Consider the following 20,503-nt stretch of genomic DNA (forward strand, 5'->3'; position numbering starts at 1 on the left):
CAATCACAGTCAGTGCATGAGAACGGGGAGGGAGGTGGAAAAGTGTAAAGGGGGAGGGGGGATTCACACTTGGTTTCATCTCAAGTGAAGTTTCCTAAAAAACGGACAGCCAACTGCTGATAAAAATGCTTCACGTGTTTGTTTTCTATTGTTTGTGCTTCTGGCGTCTCGATGGTAAGTTAAAATGTGTTTTTAGCTTTTCACTTCATGCAGTTTTGTAATGGTGTAAAAGGCTTACTGTCGAAAATTACTAAAGGGTTTATATTTCCTTACAACATTTGTCTAAAGGTCTTCAGCGACGTCACAGTCACGGCTAACAAAAATATGCTCTAAAAACATTTCCTTTTAGTTATCAAAATGTTATTTCTGAAATAAATTAACACTGTTATTTTTAGAGATGCTCTTGCTTTTGGTTGTAGTTCTAGCTTTGTCCGAAATGACAATCTTATCAATCTGTGGTATTACTGAGACAGTTTGAAAACAGTGCAGTGATTTACAGTATGTGTGTATTTGAGACTTTATTTGCATTTGAGGATTGAGACAGTGCTCGAAGTGCGCAGTACCAGCACTTCTAGATTTTAATCTTTAGCGTACCTTTACTTTTTTCTGTGCATCGCCACTTCTCACATTTTGTCGGTGGTGTGCCGAATTCTGTGACCCTAGGCGCTGTACTGAACTAATCCAACCTGATCCCAATCCTAATCCCAACCCTACTGTCACTACAGTGCCTATAGGGTCACATAATTTGGTGGGTCACAGACCGGTACTTTGCCAGTCAGAGTCAAAGCGAGAGTACCAGCACACAGCACTGCCTTCAGACATTAAGGAAAATAAATATATTTTTATTAAACCTTCCATTTATAACATCTTCCATAACTACACACTTTAAAACATCAGTTCCATTTTGCTTCCTTTGTGTAATGCTGCTTTGTATTTTCTCTTTCCGTAAGATCCCAATGACTTGAATTCAAATCTTTTAACTTTTAAATTATAGTGTCGAATTCATGGAAGCTTGTTTCTGCCACAGGAAAAAAAAAATAGGCAATTCTGACTTTATATATCAGAATTCTGACTTTATATCCAAACTTGGAATTCAAGGAAAAAAGTCAGACAAGTTATAAGCCCGGATGTTGCATGTTCAGCGTTTTTGTGTATCATGAGTTTCTGTTACTTGGATTGTTAGGTTTCTTTTTCCTGTTTTCTGTTTCTAGTGCCATTTTGTAGTCAGTTTGTAGTTTTCCTGTTTATTAGTTCCCCGATTGTTCCCAAGTGAGTCTTGTTTATCTAAGAGTTTCACCAGTTTTACATTGGAATTGCAAGATATAAACTTGGAATTGCAAGAAATAGTCATAATTAATTGTCATTTTTATTTATTCTGTGGCTGAAACAAGCGTCCATAAAAATAGAATGACTTTTATTAATGCCAAGACTGTTCTTGAAGTCAAACAAAGGCTTATAATTTTAACATAAAATGAGTAATTTCACTGCAAATTTTATAAGTATTATACTTATATAATACTTTTTTTAGTATACTTTTTTTATTATACTTATATTATACCAAGACAATTAATGAGACTTAACACCATTATTCAGGACAGTTTTTTTTTTATTAATATTAAAAAAGTTATAAAAACAAATCCATGTTTGGTATTTAATGAGGCTTAAATTAGTTTCAGACAAAAAATTGCAGTCTCTCTTTCACATTATAAAACTGTAATGAAACCCGTAATCCCAACATATTGGCCACTGTCCCAATTGGCACCCTAAACACTTGCGAGTCCACATTTTCGTAATACAACGACCGGAAAGAGGGTGCTCACGATCACCATTCTCAAACCTAAAATGACAAATGGGACACCCTATGGTCTCATGGACTTAATGGACACACGCACACGAAAGTGCACATGAAGTGTGCCATTTGGGACGGTCTTGGTTGTCCACTAGAGGACAGAAAACGTTCAAACACCTGTTTTGATCAAAACAGTTAAACTGTAACTATATAATGTAACAGACATGAAAAATACATGACATTAATATCTGCATAACAGACAAGATCACGGTTAATGGGAACACATTCCATCAACCATAAAATAACAAAAAAACAAATGTTAGTGTGGAGTTAGAAGAAACCCTTTGTCATTATCATAATTTTTCACAGGCATGCAGAATAATCTCAAACACATTTTCCAGGGTGATAGACTTGAAGGCTCGCTATAGTCGAGAGCTTTCAGAGATCTGTCCATCCTTCAACAGTGAGTTTGTCTCCTCTGGCACATCTTCTCTTTCTGAGGAATTTGTAAGATAGTGTAAAAAAAGTGTTGATTTTACAACTACAACTACTCAAATATGCTTCAAATATAGAAGAGGGACAAATTTAGCCAATAAATCCAGTAAAATGTATAATTTGTTCAAACTTTATCACACTAACAGATTTGAGCTACTCACCTTGGACAAGAAATATCTTGGAGATCATACTTCTCCCATTCCTGGTGATATTTAGTTTATAAACTCCAAAGTCTGTAGGTCTGATGTCATTGATGGTGAGATATCCAGTTTTGCGATCCAGGTGAACTCGGTCATCATGATTGCGACAACCGCTATTGTTCAGTTCATTCAGTCTGGCAATGACTTCAAAAGGATTCGTGAGATCTGTGTCTGATTTGGCAAACCTCCACTGTAACACATCACAGCTCTGTATTTCAGTGACACCAGTGTTTAGAGTGATGGACTCTCCCACCGTCACTGACACGGTCTTCAGTTCAACTTTCTCAGCAACGACGCCGTCAACTGAACAAACGGGAATGGAGATTGAGATTAAACATTGTAAAATGTAAAGCCTGCGCCCTCTAGAGTTTCATGACTGAACTAGTAATGGGAGAAACAAAACTTTTCAAAGCTTTGAATCAATTTATCCAATTGCTTTGCAAAACGATCATATTTTGGAGCGTTCAAAACACCACACCCGCTGGTGACCCCTGCTGGCCAGAACAGTGGAAATGCAACAAAAACTCAGGATAAACATGCATAAAAACAGCTTTTTACAAACCCATTGCAAATGTTTTATTGAAGAAAATAAATGCATCAAATGCAATGAACTAATCGTCAAATACCATTAAATATTAAGTGTCCGTATAATACGTGTTCTTTTATCAATTTGTATGGGTTGTTTTGTTTGTTCCATGGATGGTTCAGCTAAACGGGCCAATAAGAGACTATTAACTACTATTACTCTTTTAATAATATAAATGTCCCTTTAAACATCTACACATGTATAAAACTGATCAGAGATCGGGTAAAAATCACAAACACTTGTTCAATGGTTCGCCACTAGCGGGCAATCTCATTGAATCTGCATGATTTCACAGAGATCAACGCCTCACAGCGGTGAATCATTGAAATTTCAAAACATTTTTTAAAAGTTATGATGTAACGAAGCCTCATTTACTTTGACAGTTTGATAAACGCTCCAATACATTAATTCAAAAAAGATTTGTAAAGGTTTCAAAGCTTCATGAATCAGTGTTTCAAAATCGCCCATAACTTCACCTTACTATCCTTTTTTTCACAATAAATCTCACATTTTATCTAAGTGTAGATCAAACTTACCCATGTGATCTGTATTTCTATATTTTCTGTGGATGGTGAATATCCCAACAGCAGCCACGGCTAAAACAATTACTCCAACAAAAACACAGATCAGCACTATATGACTGAACGATAAACCTCTTTCTGTTTTGATCGTCGACTCGTCCACTGGAAAACAGTAGATCAGAGTTAACACACAAAACGTGTGACTATATCCAATAACTGAGATCTGAAATGGGTCAGATTACTAAAAATGCTGATGCTGTATTAATGGGAAACCTGAGAACTGGAATTAAAGTTGAGAGGTATTAATAATGTGGAGCAGAACAAATCAGCGCTGACATACCTGCACATGTGTGACAGAGTGTGTTGATGTCCAGATGTGTGGTCTGGTTGCTGATGGGATTGTTCAGCACACAGCTGTAGGTGTTTTTATCCTGATATTCCACCTCCAGAGGTAGAGAGAGACTGATGCTGAGATCAGACGCACTGATGCTGGACAATACACTGATTCCTGCGTACCAGGAGAGAGTCACATGACTCACATTCACCACTGATGAACACACCAATGAACAAGATGATGATGATGAAGAACAGTGTGAAGAGTTACTGATGATGACAGGAACAGGCAGATGAGCTAGAAAACACAAGTGAATAAACAGACAATGATCCTATACAGGTGAATCAACCTTTATTTAAATAGTTATCTTAATAGAGGCACCTTAATGAAATAGTTTAAAAAAAATTGACATATATATATATACACTTTCTACTAATCAGACTAACTGCAGAAAGGGGAAATCAAGGGAAGAGTCACGACTGTGAAATTTGACATTATTGGCAAACACGTTTTACTCCAATCATGTGACGCATTTTTGACTGAAACAAGATATTCAATGAGAAGAATAATGTAGCAATTAAGGGAGTTTTTGGCATGCAGTGAGTTAAACCAAAATTCACTTATTTGATTCATAACCTGAAGTACTAAACTTTTTATTAACTTTGACTTGACTTTGACTTAACCACATCATTATGACTTTTTAATGTCCCAAAGCAGATCATTTTTGTCTTCCATGGTTTTAAGTGATTTACACTATCTCTGTCTCTTTAGGTTGCTTGTCTCAAATTAACCAACATATGCCGGGGCTGTGACTCGGGTCTCATTTTACCCTTTACAACAGAAACCAAATACTGTAGGTTCAGATTGCATTTAGGATAATTGAATGATGGGCTCAGTGGAAAAGTTACCAAGGTAACTTCTCAGTTTTACTGCTGACTTGACATACTGACAATATGTCCAGTATGGAACAATACATTTACATTTACATTTACATTTATTCATTTAGCTGACGCTTTTATCCAAAGCGACTTACAATTGCTATATATGTCAGAGGTCGCACGCCTCTGGAGCAACTAGGGGTTAAGTGTCTTGCTCAGGGACACATTGCTGTCTCACAGTGGATTCGAACCCAGGTCTCTCACACCAAAGGCATGTGTCTTATCCATTGCGCCACACCACCACACCACCCACAATAATGCAATGAAGTCAAACCGAATGCAAACTATATTTGAACTACTCACCATAATAAACCATAATACTGAATTTTTTGGGTAGGACCTCTTTTTCGCCAAAGATCTGTAATTCATAAAGTCCAGAGTGTTGAGTTGTGATGTTTGTGATTGTGAGATCTCCAGTCTGATCATCTAACTCCAGTCTGTCTCTGAATATCCCATCAAGAGCATCATTATATAATGAGAGCTTATTGATCATTTTGTTGATCTGAGCTATACGAGTGCTGTCAGGTCCAAATGTCCACAGTATCAGCTCAATCCTCTGTGTTTCAGTAGGACCTGCATGTAGAGTGACTGAATCTCCCTCCAACACTGACACTGACTTCACTGGATCAACACCAAACACACCTGAAGAACAAACAAACAGTTTCTCAAATGGAGATCATTTCTGTCTAAACAACTTCATGAGACTTTAAGGGATAGTTCACCCAAAAATGAAAATGATCCCATGATTTACTCACCCTCAAAGTCACGAATGAAAAAGAACATGGATGTTCTGCTAACATCTTCGTTAGTTTTCAACAGAAAATGTTATGGTCATATACAGTGATTGGAAGGTCATTAGGGTGAGTAAATCATGACAGAATTTTCATTCATTTGTGAACTATTCCTTTAAGTTTTATTTGCCTAATTGTGACACAAAACCAGTCACGAGTCGCACGGGTATATTTGTGGCAATAGCCAACAATACATTGTATGGGTCAAAATTATCGATTTTTCTTTTATGCCAAAAATCATTAGGATATTAAGTAAAGATATCTTGTAAATTGTAATATATTTTGTAAATATCATGAAGATATTTTGTAAATGTCCTACCGTAAATATATAAAACATTTATTTTTGTGAGTGAATGCAGCACAATTACGAACATAAATGAACTTTAAAGGCGATTTTCTCAATGTTTAGATTTTTTTGCACCCTCAGATTCCAGATTTTCAAATAGTTGTATCCCAGCCAAATATTGTCCTATCCTAACAAACCATACATCAATGGAAAGCTTATTTATTCAGCTTTCATGTGATGTATAAATCTCTCAGCTATTCATTCTTTACAGAAAAAAAAAATCCGGTTTAAAGAAACAATAATAAAGAACAAGGTTTAAAGAAACAATAATAATGGTTATGCCAACATCAGCATTTTAATGAGACTTGTTGCCTGGGGACAGTTAAACCACCTAGTTTAATTACGGTATTAAATTAAGTAGCCTAGTAATTAAAATATCTTTGTAATGGACAAAACGATATAGCAAACTGAAAGCGAAAGTCTCTGAGGTTTTTAAATTCTGTACTCACCTTTAAAGAGTAAAAGGCAGATAAATAAAACACAGATCATCATACTGATCTAGATCAGAGTGAAATGTGTTTTAAAATAATTAAAGATGTAGTGTATTTGTTCATCGGCTCAGGTGTGTTCTCGGTTGTTTATCCTTCAGGTAGCGCTCCGTTTCTTAAACGTACGCTGACAGCGACGATTAACATAATGTTCTATCGAATTAGCCGATATCTAACAACAACTGATAGACTTCATTGGTGAATCATATTCTTAATCATCGCTGGTAAACTAGTAAATCTGCGTAATTGCGAGGAAAAGTTCGGAAGTAAATGTCAGGAAGTTCCATAGATCGGAATGAAGGATGGACCATGTCGGCTCACATGACAATGTGACGCATTTATCCTCACTCAAAAAAAAAAAAAAAAAAAGAACTTTAATTGTTGCTAGTTTTGCCGAATTCTCTCTTGTCCGTGTTAATGCGTGTAATCACGTGAACTTAAAATACTAAAGTATTTTACTAAAAGTAGGCCTATCTGTCAACGTAACTGAGGAAAACCAAACGTAGGCTACGTAAGCTTGTAGTCAATAGCAACATGTAAAAGACAATATTATGAGTCTAAGCTCACTAATAAGCTCATGGAATGCTAAGCAGGGATGAGCTTCGCAGTATATAGGCTACATTGTCCGACAGGGGGCGCTCATCCTGCACTCTCAGAAAAAAAGGTACAAAAGCTGTCACTATGGCGGTACCTTTTCAAAAGGTACACCTTTGTACCTAAAGAGTGCATATAAGTCCCTCAAAGGTAGGCTACATATTGGTACCAAACTTGTACATACTGGTACCAAACGTGTACATATTAGTACCTAAATGGTACATATTAGAACCCTTTTGAAGGGTACTGTCCCAGTGACAGCTTTTGTACTTTTTTATCTGAGAGTGTGTGATCTATGTGTGTTTTAATCTGCAGTTCAACCTAATGACCACTTGAGGATAATGGTGGATATGACTTGCTCCGAGTCCATGATGGCTGGCATGAAATTCTGATGAAAAACTAATATGTTCTTATAAAAAAAAAGTGTACTTTTGTTGGTGTTGGTTTGTTTAACAGCAAAGATGGTATTAGTTGGTTTAAGATTTTATTTTCAACACATTTGATTAGGCTACAGCAGACCAACAGAAGACCTTTTCAATACACTGTCACCACCAGCTCAATTTCTGAGTCAAACTGAAACTTGCTGTGGTCTGATTTCATAAGATCTATAAAGATATGTAGGTCTAGGTCTAGTTCTGTTGAGTGGACAAATAAGTTGTGCATGTGCGTATGTCTCATGTGGTTAAAGTGCTTTTCCTGTCCTGCTAACATTATCATAACAGACTGTTTTCCTGTTACTCAATACTGGTTAATTGTAAAACAAAGTAGTGAATCCATCAACAATAATAGGCTATTTAAAATTAATTGCCAGCATCATTTAACAATGATCATTTACTATTTAATATACAAACAAATGTAACCATTATGAGAAATTGCACTTTATACACTAGTAATGGTATTATTGGGAAATGGGACTTCTTTTTTTAATAGGAAATATCAGCAATTTTTACATATACACTGGTTGCATGTCATAACTAATAATATTTTCTACCACCAGTTAGATTCGTAATAAGTACTAGAATAAGTTAAACATATGCAAGTAGAACAAACACAATCACAGTCAGTGCATGAGAACGGGGAGGGAGGTGGAAAAGTGTAAAGGGGGAGGGGGGGGGGGATTCACACTTGGTTTCATCTCAAGTGAAGTTTCCTCAGAACGGACAGCCAACTGCTGATAAAAATGCTTCACGTGTTTGTTTTCTATTGTTTGTGCTTCTGGCGTCTCGATGGTAAGTTAAAATGTGTTTTTAGCTTTTCACTTCATGCAGTTTTGTAATGGTGTAAAAGGCCTACTGTCGAAAATTACTAAAGGGTTTATATTTCCTTACAACATTTGTCTAAAGGTCTTCAGCGACGTCATAGTCACAGCTAACAAAAATATGCTCTAAAAACATTCCCTTTAAGTTATCAATGTTATTGATATGTAAATGTTATTTCTGAATGTAAATTAACACCTTAGTTATTTTTAGAGATGCTCTTGCTTTTGGTTATAGCTCTAGCTTTGTCCTAAATTACAATCTTATCAATCTGTGGTATTACTGAGACAGTTTGAAAACAGTGCAGTGATTGACAGTATGTGTGTATTTGAGACTTTATTTGCATTTGAGATTTGAGACAGTGCTCGAAGTGGACCGGTACGCACCGGTACGCAGTACCAGCACTTCTAGATTTTAATCTTTAGCGTACCTTTACTTTTTCTTTGCCAAACAGACTCAAAGCGAGAGTCCCAGCACTTTTTCCCCCACTTAAAGCACTGCCTTCAGGGAAAATAAATATATTTTTTATTAAACCTGCCATTTATAACATCTTCCATAACTACACATTTTAAAACATCAGTTCCATTTTGCTTCCTTTGTGTAATGCTGCTTTGTATTTTCTCTTTCTGTAAGATCCCAATGACTTGAATTCAAATCTTTTAACTTTTAAATTAGTGTCAAATTCATTGAAGCTTGTTTCTGCCACAGAAAAAAAAAAATAGGCAATTCTTACTTTATTTATCAGAAATCTGACTTTATATCTTGCAATACTGACTTTATATCTAAATTGCAAGTTATAAACCCGGATGTTATATGTTCTCCGTTTTTTAGGTTGTATCCCAGTTCTTTCCTGTTTTCTGTTTCTAGTGCCATTTTGTAGTCAGTTTGTAGTTTTCTTGTTTATTAGTTCCCTGACTGTTCCCAAGTGTGTCTTGTTTATCTATCACCCCTTGTGTGTGTGTAACCCTAGTGTTTGTGTTCTTGGTCAGATCTTGTCTGTTGTTGGATGTGTCGTTGGTGTCCTCAGTTCTGCTCCTGGGATTCCTGGTTTCTGCTCCTTGTGCTCGGATTGTTGTTTGCTTAAACAAAACTGCATTTGGATTCTACTCTCCGAATAAATCACAATGGATCCAGCAGAGAAACTTCTGTTCCTCTGGCAAGGAAAGGACTCTGTAGAGGAATATACAGTTCAGTTTTGTGCACTGACTAACTGTATGAACTGAGAGGAGACCGCTTTCAAGATATTTTTTTTTAATTTTGGGCCAAGTGAGCCCCTAAAATCAACTCTTCCAGGCGGAAGCTACAAACTCACAAGCCCGCTCTTAAGCCCAGTGTCCTGAGTCCAACGGTCTAAACTCTTCCAAATCCTGTGGTCCCAAGTCCAACGGTCTCAGTTTTTCCAAGTAATCTTAAGTCCAGTAATTCCAAGTCCCGTGGTCTCAAGTCAGGCGGTTCCAAGTCCAAAGGTCTCACCACTTCCGAGTCAGGCAGTCCCAAGTCCATTGGTCTCAGCACTTCCAAGTCCGGTGGTCTCAAGTCAGGCGGTCCCAAGTCCATTGGTCTCAGCACTGCCAAGTCCGGTGGTCTCAAGTCAGGTGGTCCCCAAGTCCATTGGTCTCAGCACTTCCAAGTGAGGCGGTCACAAGTCCATTGGCCTCAGCACTTCCAGGTCACGTGGTCCCAAGTCCATTGGTCTCAGCACTTCCAAGTCCGATGGTCTCAAGTCAGGCGGTCCCAAGTCCATTGGTCTCAGCACTTCCAAGTCCGGTGGTCTCAAGTCAGGCGGTCCCCAAGTCCATTGGTCTCAGCACTTCCAAGTGAGGCGGTCACAAGTCCATTGGCCTCAGCACTTCCAGGTCACGTGGTCCCAAGTCCATTGGTCTCAGCACTTCCAAGTCCGATGGTCTCAAGTCAGGCGGTCCCAAGTCCATTGGTCTCAGCACTTCCAAGTCAGGCGGTCCCAAGTCCATTGGTCTCAGCACTTTCAAGTCAGGCAGTCCCAAGTCCATTGGTCTCAGCACTTCTAGGTCAGGTGGTCCCAAGTCCATTGGTCTCAGCACTTCCAAGTCCGATGGTCTCAAGTCAGGCGGTCCCAAGTCCATTGGTCTCAGCACTTCCAAGTCAGGCGGTCCCAAGTCCATTGGTCTCAGCACTTCTAGGTCAGGTGGTCCCAAGTCCATTGGTCTCAGCACTTCCAAGTCAGATCGTCCCAAGTCCATTGGTCTTAGCACTTCCAAGTCAGGCAGTCCCAAGTCCATTGGTCTCAGCACTTCCAGGTCACGTGGTCCCAAGTCCATTGGTCTCAGCACTTCCAAGTCCGATGGTCTCAAGTCAGGCGGTCCCAAGTCCATTGGTCTCAGCACTTCCAAGTCAGGCGGTCCCAAGTCCATTGGTCTCAGCACTTCCAAGTCAGGCAGTCCCAAGTCCATTGGTCTCAGCACTTCCAGGTCAGGCGGTTCCAAATCCATTGGTCTCAGCACTTCTAGGTCAGGTGGTCCCAAGTCCATTGGTCTCAGCACTTTCAGGTCAGGTGGTCCCAAGTCCATTGGTCTCAGCACTTCTAGGTCAGGTGGTCCCAAGTCCATTGGTCTCAGCACTTCTAGGTCAGGTGGTCCCAGGTCCATTGGTCTCAGCACTTCTAGGTCAGGCGGTCCCAAGTCCATTGGTCTCAGCACTTCCAGGTCAGGTGGTCTTGAGTCTGGAGGTCCCAAGTCCAGTGGTCTCAGTGCTTGCAAGTTTGGTGGTCCCAAGTCCAACAGTCCTGGAGGTCCTACCACTCTCACCTGTACTGCCTTTGATGGCTACCACCATCATGTGTTTGTGGCCTGCACACACTCCTTGGCAGCTCCTCTTGTAATGACCACGGAGGCAATCCCTTAACTCTCTGGGCTCTCCCTCTCTGTTCCACCGACTCTGCCATGGCTTCAGCTCCACTGTCTCTGCCTTGCCTTGGCTCTCCACTTGGCTAGCTCTTCTTCAGTCTCCAGGCCTATTTCATCACATGGGCCTGGCTTGCTATCCCTTCCCCTAGTCCGCCCCCGCTCCACCACCCTCTGGGACTCTTGTGTTTTGTGTTTGGTCATGGAGCATCTGGAATCTGCTCCTTAAAGGGGGTCTCTGTTACATGTTTTGTGTACCATGTGTTTCTGTTATTTGAACTTTTAGGTTGTATTCTGCCTGTCTTTTTTCCGGTTTTCTGTTTCTAGTGCCATTTTGTAGTCAGTTTGTAGTTTTCTTGTTTATTAGTTCCCTGATTGTTCCCAAGTGAGTCTTATCTATCACCCCTTGTGTCTATAAACCCCAGTTTTTCTTGTGTTCTTGGTCAGATCTTGTTCATTGTTGGATGCGTCGTTAGTGTCCTCAGTTCTGCTCCTGATTCCTGGTTTCTGCTCCTTGTCCTTGGATTGTTGTTTGCTTAAATAAAACTGCATTTGGATGAGTTTTGACCAGTTATACATCGGAATTACTAGATATAAACTCACAATTGCAAGAAATAAAGTCATAGTTGCAAAATATAAAGTCCCAATTAACTTTTTATTTTTGTTTTATTCTGTGGCTAAAATAAGCTTCCATAAAAATAGAATGACTTTTAATAATAGTATAGCAATTTTAACTGAAACTAATGATCCAACAGAAAGTTACTTCAGTACTTTAGTCTGTGATTGAGAAAGTGCCCTTGTATGTTTCAGGTGTGTTTGGTGTTGAGGCAGATGAAATGGAGTCGGTGTCAGTGATGGAGGGAGATTCTGTCAACCTACAGACTGGTGTGAATAAAATACAAGAGGACGATCTGATAATGTGGATGTGCGGAGACGACTGCATTGCTAAGCTCAACATATCCTCCCAAGTCATCTCTGAAAATAATGAGAGATTCAGAGACAGACTGAAGCTGGATCATCAGACTGGATCTCTGACCATCACAAACATCAGAACCACAGACTCTGGGTTTTATAAAGTACAGATGATTGGACATAATGTTTCAAAGAAAACTTTCAATGTTACTGTCATTGGTGAGTACTTATAGGTAGAGGTTCCAAATGAAATTGACATCACAGACCCTTTATTAATATTTCTTCCATGTTTTCCAGCTCGTCTTCCCATTCCTGCCATCGCTAGTTACTGTCCTCAAAATCCTTCATCATCATCATCAGGATCATCGGCTCATTTGGTGTCCAAATGTGTGCTGCTGTGTTCAGTGTTGAATGTGAGCCATGTGACTCTCTCCTGGTACAAAGGAATCAGTGTATTGTCCAGCATCAGTGCGTCTGATCTCAGCATCAGTCTCTCTCTACCTCTGGAGGTGGAATATCAGGATAAAAACACCTACAGCTGTGTGCTGAACAATCCCATCAGCAACCAGACCACACATCTGGACATCAACAAACTCTGTCACACATGTTCAGGTAGCATCAAACCATCAATTCAACAGCACATCAGCAGCATACTATCAAATAATTTTATATATTGATATTTGCTGTTCTTTTTTTCCCTTCAGAATGTATCTGCTGTTGTGATTCTAATAAAGCTGTGATCCAATTGGTCCTCTCTGTTCTGGTGGGAGTGGCTACTGTTGCTGTTCTGGTTTATGACGTCACATCCAGAAGAGCTGAACAGAAAAGAAGAGCTCAGAATCAATCTCAAACTGATTTAGCCAACTCTAACTGAAATTTTAAAAGAATATCAAGAATAAAACATTTTCTCTCTAACTATTTTTTACAAAACTCTCTAAAACTCTTAAATGCTCTAAAACAGCATGGCATAAGTCTTGAACAATCATATTTTTACTTAACGTCCGTTTCTGCCACAAATTTGTCTGTTCTTTCATCTACGCTGTACTTACTAAACATCTTCTTGTGTTTTTGTGGTCTGGTAATGTAGGTAGCAGACCTGTTCCTGTGGCCTGTCAGCATGTAAGTGTTGGCAGGAAGTGTTTTGTTTTGCAAACTTGTGACTTCTGAAGAACCTGCCCTTTAGTGTCAGGACATTGCCTCTTTAATGTTGTTACCCACAGTGTTCAGAAAGTTTCCTCAGTTGAGCGTCAATGTGTTAAACTTTTGAACTTTTGGTGCACATTGCACACCTTTGTTTGAGTCAGGGGCGTTTGATCATCACTTGCGTACAGGCCCCACACACATTTTAATAAAGTACCTTAAAATGTCTCGGGCACTCTGGGAATGTTTTTTTTTTTTTTTTTTTTTTTGTGCAAAAACACCAAAGCATTCAGTTCTGGTGACTTTGGGAGTCATATTTATTTATTAATTTTCTTTAATGATATTATGTAAGTATGTGCTGCGGATCATTTAATTAGTTAAATTTCACCTTAAATTCACAACAAGCATTTTCGTGAGCAAAATAAATAAATCAACCAATAACTCAAACTCAAAAAGCTTTCAGTGATACTAAATTAAACCACAGACGAAACTTTGCCAAATTACAAGAAATAACCAAGCATTCTTTCAACAGTTATGGATCAAATAAGTGGCAAGTAAATTATATCTGGAAAACGGGATGTCCTCATTCAGCTAAATAATACAAACTCACAAATCATCATCACAGCGATAAGCGTTAGCATGGTAGTTTTCTCTTCTTGCAACATTGCTGATGAATAATGGACTGACTGACCCCAGAAGGCACAGCCATCATAAGACGTTGCAACGTTAAATATAGGTTCTGATGTTAGTGTACCTTCATAATAAAAAATAGTTAGACCTATTTAAGGGAAATACCCCCCCCCCCCTTTTTCCCCTCATATATGTTTTTTTTTTTTACATTTTATTTGTTTTTTTAAAGAAACCCTTAAAGGGACAGTTCACCATTTATTTATTTTTTTTGTCATAATTTACTCACCCTCAAGTTGTTCCAAACTTGTATGAGTTTCTTTCTTCTGTTGAACACAAAAGAAGATATTTTGAAGCATTTTGGTAACCAGACAGTTGATGGACCCCATTGACTTCCATAGTAGGGGAAAAAAAATACTATTGAAGTCAATGGGGGAAGTCTGGCTACCAACATTCTTCAAAATATTTTCTTTTGTGTTCAACACAAAATTGTTTTAATCAAAATGTATTATTTGGGAATCATAACTAGAAATTGCTCCAAAATTAGTTATTATATTAATTATAATTCATTTTATACTGAGGTTCACAAAATTATTAACTGGTGTCTATCAATCACATTAAAAAACACACAAATGAAAACACACATTAGCCTTTATTTCATAACAATCATACTGTGCTCCAGTTGACAAACTACATTTGCAATACAACTGCAAAATTCATTTTAAACACGTTTATTGACTAAACAAGCCCCTGTAACCGTTAGACCCATTTAAAATTGAAAATAAAAAGTGTAAACCCAAAAATGGACTTTTGTAGATCCATGTGGTGTGATGTCAAAGTCCCAACCCCTGGTTAGCTGGATATTTTCCAGTGTTTCATAATGGGGGTTTTCACTTTATGAGTAAAATAATGTCTGTGGTAAATATAACTTGACGATACTTTGACATTTTGTTCTGTAATGTAATTACACACCCATTTTGAATATTCATTTTTGAAAATGTATGCTTTTAATAAGTAACTAGATAAGACAGTTTGGGGTGTGAGTGTGGTTTGATACTATCAAATATTGGCTGGATTTGTGTTTATTAGTTTATTAGCCATTCTCAGTGTTGACTGGATTTATAAATCACCCATAATTTATATGTTTTTCTTGTTTTGTTTTTTCAAATATATTTTTGCAGACTTAATAGAATATGTTTTCTTAAAGGGTTAGTTCACCCAAAAATGTAAATTCTGTCAGTAATCACCACCCTCATGTTGTTCCAACCCCGTAAGACTTTCGTTCATCTTTGGAAGACAAATTAAGATATTTTTTATTAAATCTGAGAGCTGGCTCACTCCTCCATAGTCTTCTATGTAATTGATATCTGCCAGCCCAGAAAAGTTAGTAAAGACATTGTTAAAATCATAGCCGTAATTCTATGGGGGGACAGGGGGACACGTCCCCCCCAATATTCAAAGAAGGACAATTTGTCCCCACCAATATTTGATCATACTGTATGATTATGCGGGCAATATCGATGTGATTGCAAATACGTCTTTCTTTCCAGCTCCGAAAATATAAAATCCCGGCCGGTCCATTTCCGAAATCCGTTCGACAGGCCTTACACTATACATTAACAAAACCTATTTCTCCTGAAATCCATGTCATGTTTTCCCTATACCTTTAGTAGCTCGTGCACCGTCAGTGAGTTAGGAAAAACCAAACAGAAGAAGAGTTAGGAGTGCGAAATCTGACAGACATTTGGCCTTACCTGTCAACACTCCCGGGTTTTCCCGGGTTTCTCCCGTTTTTTAGCCCTATCTCCCGGACCCCTCCCGGTTTGTTATTTCTCCCGGGAAACTCCCATAATTTGCATGGCCCAAACGGAGTAAAGCCTCTGTTTAGGCTATTAAGGAAATATAATTTTGGCAAAAGAAGAACTTTTATTTTAAATAAATGTTCATTTTAAATCAGCCTATGTCAGTGTGATATGTTACCATATTATCATGCTTAACACTAAGAATTTGAATAATTGTAATGTGATGCTCAGATGCAGATATCTAAATCAGAGAATATCATAGGTTCGGGCGGTTAGCAGGTGGATTATTTATTTTTAACAGTGGATTCGGGTGACTCAAAGTGCACCAGATTAACGAATTTACCTTTAAAATGTACAAAATTTTCTTCCGGGGGAGCATGCCCCCGGACACCCCTAGAGGTACCAAGTACACTTAACAGCATGACTGTTGTATGTTGTTAAGTGTTCGGACTCTGACTTTTATTTTATTTTGATTAAAAAAATGTGTGCATGCGCCAACACAAAAAGTCCCACAGCTGCCCCCCCCAATGTGTGACTGACAATTTCGCCCTTGGTTAAAATAGTCCAAGTGACTACAGTGGCTCAACGTTAAGGCTGCAGTCTGTAGTTTTTCCTCTTTGTCGCCATCTCTGTAAGAAATCTACAAATGCAGTTATTCGCGGAATTATCAACTTTACATGGGTTGTGCCTCGGCACGGCACAGCGCGGATGAATCCAATGTTTTAAGGAGAATGTGTGGCTGTCAGTCGCCGTGCCGGTGTGAATACTGGCATTCGCAATCACACATTGTATTTTTGGGAAGTATGACCAACATAAAGATTTTCACTGGAAAATGTCGTCTGAGTAACATCCACTTTTGTTCTGACCAATTAAGGGGAAAAAAGCATTGCAGTAAATCGCGCCAGTTAAATCTAACGGTCGCTTATCATATCACGTCAAACCGTGCAAATTATACTTTGTTCTCATATTGTTAATGTTAACAACATCTGCATTGCGTGACTACATTTAATGACCTAATATTTGTCCTTGTTTTCGCACGGGCCAGTTGCAGTCTCTTTTTTTCTCCAAAGTCCGAAGTCTTTTGCATTTTACAGCGGGTGAATCTCCAGTTGTCACTGGTGATTGTCGTTTGAACCTCTCTGGATCCGGCATCAAATTAATAAGTTTAAATATATCAAGTGCTGTGAGAAAAGGCTATAAATCTCCACCTCCAACACCCTCACACTCATAGCCTACTAGCCGAGACTCTTCTTTATGTGGACAGATGTGACGTAAAGACGCAAAGACATGCTTGAATTTCCCGCGGAAATCCACCAGTACCACTGGAATTAAATACATTATTACAAGCTTACCGTTTTGAATTGAGCTACTGCAAGCAGACAGTTTTGAACACTGGCTGATTATGTATTTGCTCAAAAATTTATTTTGGATAATTTTTAACCCAAAAAAGCTACGGACTGCAGCTTTAAGTTCATCGAGCGACAAGAATACTTTTTGTGTGCAAAAAAAGCACAGAAATAAAGACTTTATTCAACTCTTCATTTTCTTCTGTGTGGGTCTGAGTGAGTTCACGTAGTGTAACAGCGCAGCGCTTCTGGGTTGTACGTCAGAACGTAGGCTCACTATTGGCCAGCATCACACACATCACACGTATGACAAGTGTCGGCCAAAGTACAACCCAGATTTTCATCAAAAATATCTTAATTTGTGTTCTGAAGATGAACGAAAGTCTTACGGGGTTGGAACAACATGAGGGTGAGTAATTACTGACAGAATTTTCATTTTTGGATGAACTAACCCTTTAACTTAGCCCAAGCAAGAATATTAGCATTTTAAACAAAAAAAAAACATTGCCATTTTTTACAATAAAGTTTTATTAGTCGATAAAATATATTTTATATTTCATAATACGGAGTGCATGTTTTCACAGTAAATGTACAAAGAGCATCTCAAATATCACAGTATGTAAATAAACACTGGCCTGAATATTAAAAACTTGATATGCTCACAAATATTTACACAAACATTAATGGCAATATCTCACTCTCAATTTATTATATGAAATGCAAAAAACCTTGATACTGTTTATGTATACAATACAAGTTTCATAACTGTTTTGAGACTGTCATGTTGAGTGATTTTGGTCCAGAGATTAGCATAATGAAAATGTTAGTGCATTAAAAGCATGTCTTTAGCACTATATTTAGCTAAATATTCTCATAAAATATAGTTATCAACACATAACAAGCACCTGTTTTTGCATACTGTCACATTACCTGCACTTAATGAATCACTTCTTAACCATTAAAAAAGTGATATGCATGTGTGTAAATCCATATAGACTAAATCTGCCGACTGGCATTGTCATGTGAAAATGTGTCACCGTTCCCCACCTGACTCATCCTCATCCTCATTGGATAAAGTGTCCATCGGCTCAACAGTATATGTACTAGTGTTGTTGGGGTCCTCTTCTGGTATCAAGGACAACATTGTCTCATTTAGATTATCCTCATATATGTGTGTGGCAGCTGTAAGAAAACAAAGAAACACAGAAGGGTAAAAGGCAGAAAGCCGTAGAGTTAAACTGCACTGTATAGCAAATTAAATATTCATGTTAAAATGGATGGCAAAAGAAAAAAATGCATCATGTGACTTGATTTCAAACACAGATTTACGCTATCTTTACCTGATCGCAATTATACACTGTAAAAAAGTTGTGATTTAAATTTTTAAGTACAATCAACTTGAATGTTTAAGTCATTTCAACTTAAAAAATTTCAACAACTTATTGATCATGTAATTTTTTAGTGTCTAATTATAATTCTACACACAGTAACACAAGCATAGAGATATGGTCCTTTTACTATTTATTTGGAGAAAAAACTAAGAATATAAGCTATTAAAAACACTAATATTGTGAAGTGTGGATAGAGAAACATATTATTATTATTATTATTATTATTATTATTACTATGGTGTAATAGTTGACTGGGTTTTAAAAATTAAAAAAACAAGTGAAAATAGAAGTTGGCTTAAGCTTCTCACCACGGACATTGACTTTGATTGTTTTCATGATAGGATTTGTGTTGCTGGCGATCTCAAGTTTAAAATGCCCAGTGTCTTTGACTCTCATGTTCTTGATAGTGAGATTTCCAGTTTTATGATCCAGCGTCAGTCTGTCTTTGAATTTCCCACCAGGACCATCCTTTACTGTGAACCTATCGTTCCTTTTATGGCACACAGCAATGACTTTAAATAAGGTTGTGGAATCAGAGACTCTGGAATCAGCGTATTTCCATCGTAGCCGATCATCTCTCGGTAACTCATCAACACCAGAGTTTAGAGTGACTGTTTCTCCATGCTTCACTTTTATTTTCTTCATTTGATCTTTCCCAGCGTTAAACATATCTGGAGAAAAGTTAAACATGAATTAAACATGCAGAGGTGGTATGCAACTAATATCTTGTTAAACAAACCTTAGGTTTCTGTGATTTTGGAAATTATAACATTTTCTTTGTGGATTTACACCGCAAGCAATATGATAAAGTTGCTCACAAGAGAGGGATCTTACCATGAAGTGGATCACATTCTTCCTGACCTGTTCGAACAATAATCACAGATTTTTATTGTATTTTTTTTAGATTAATTGTAATGGACAATGAAAACGTATATTGTTTTAAAGTAACTTACTGTTTGGTAAATCTCTCGGCTGATTAGGCATTTCCCCATCTGCTAAAGACAACAGATCTTGATCTGATTTGGACTTGTTAGAGCCATTACTTCATTAATAATTTTGTAATATTTTCTCTTAAATTAAGAGTGATTGTGTTTTTTTGATAAATGTATATTTTGTGTTATTAGTACTGTTTCACGTGCCTTTGACTAGTTATATACGCGTTATATGCGTAACAATTTTGAAGAAGAAGAAGGAAGAAGGTTTGTTAGTGCTAGACAATCTTTTGACTGTAGAAATGAGTTTAAATTTCTCTAATAATGTAACAAGACAAAGAAAAAGTAAAGCTTTACAAGACAAGTTATAGATTCATGCATCAAATCCTTTGTGCAAAACCCTTTTGAAAATAGCGAAGAAGGGACTCAAACACAGAGAGATTCAGTTGGTGCTCACAGTAATTCAATATCTTACCGTTATTTGGATGGTCAACAACATCATCTCTACGAACTGGATCTGTTTAAACAATAATTGATGCAAGTTAACTTTTCGATTGTGGTTTCAGACTTGTGTGTTTTTTCTCCATTTATATTGTCCTCCAGAGTGAAATTAATTTAGTTAACTGCTCAAATTATTATTTTTTTTATATCTAAACATTTTTTAATCACGATACATTTACTTGAAAACAATCTGCCATGGTTTGATCAATTTATCAGAAAACAAGACATGATATCTTATGTCATTTCAGTGAGGTACTGTGTTGTAGGTACTGTTTACTGTAACTGTTTACTGTTGCTGTTTACTATTACTGTTTTACTGTTACGGTTTACTATTACTGTTTTACTGTAACTGTTTACTGTTACTATTTACTGTTACTGTTTACTGTTATTGTTACTGTTTACTATTATGGTTTACTGGTACTGTTACTGTTTACTGTTACTGTTTCTGTTTACTGTTACTGTAACTGTTTACTGTTACTGTTTACTATTACGGTTTACTGTTACTGTTACTGTTTACTATTACGGTTTACTGTTACTGTTACTGTTTCTGTTTACTGTTACTGTTACTGTAACTGTTTACGTTACTGTTTACTATTACGGTTTACTGTTACTGTTTACTGTTACTGTGTTAATGA

General features: G+C 37.6%; 2 protein-coding genes across 4 annotated transcripts; one reads left to right on the forward strand and one right to left on the reverse strand.

Annotated features, from left to right (window-relative positions):
• The first annotated feature begins 49 nt into the window (after nucleotides 1–49).
• LOC308702309 (uncharacterized protein) lies at nucleotides 50–13,509 on the forward strand. 3 transcript variants are annotated; one of them, XM_081385047.1, is made up of 4 exons: nucleotides 50–174; nucleotides 12,028–12,348; nucleotides 12,427–12,741; nucleotides 12,834–13,509. In XM_081385047.1, the coding sequence occupies exons 1-4, from the start codon at nucleotides 126–128 to the stop codon at nucleotides 13,001–13,003; spliced, it is 855 nt and encodes a 284-aa protein (XP_081241173.1). In that variant the 5' UTR covers nucleotides 50–125; the 3' UTR covers nucleotides 13,004–13,509. The 3 variants fall into 3 exon arrangements, with proteins under 3 accessions (XP_081241173.1, XP_081241174.1, XP_081241175.1); XM_081385048.1 differs by lacking the exon at nucleotides 50–174 and adding an exon at nucleotides 8,170–8,311 and having other exon boundaries at nucleotides 12,834–13,497; XM_081385049.1 differs by lacking the exon at nucleotides 50–174 and adding an exon at nucleotides 8,210–8,311 and having other exon boundaries at nucleotides 9,328–12,348; nucleotides 12,834–13,497.
• Nucleotides 1,591–6,802, reverse strand: LOC308702301 (uncharacterized protein). The gene is made up of 6 exons (XM_081385013.1): nucleotides 6,450–6,802; nucleotides 5,167–5,505; nucleotides 3,932–4,222; nucleotides 3,607–3,753; nucleotides 2,446–2,787; nucleotides 1,591–2,285 (listed from the first exon to the last, which is right to left on the reverse strand). The coding sequence occupies exons 1-6, from the start codon at nucleotides 6,490–6,492 to the stop codon at nucleotides 2,212–2,214; spliced, it is 1,236 nt and encodes a 411-aa protein (XP_081241139.1). The 5' UTR covers nucleotides 6,493–6,802; the 3' UTR covers nucleotides 1,591–2,211.
• Nucleotides 13,510–20,503: the final 6,994 nt, after the last annotated feature.

Source organism: Scardinius erythrophthalmus (assembly GCF_964197995.2).
Source record: "Scardinius erythrophthalmus genome assembly, chromosome: 14".
Classification (NCBI taxonomy): Eukaryota; Metazoa; Chordata; class Actinopteri; order Cypriniformes; family Leuciscidae; genus Scardinius; species Scardinius erythrophthalmus.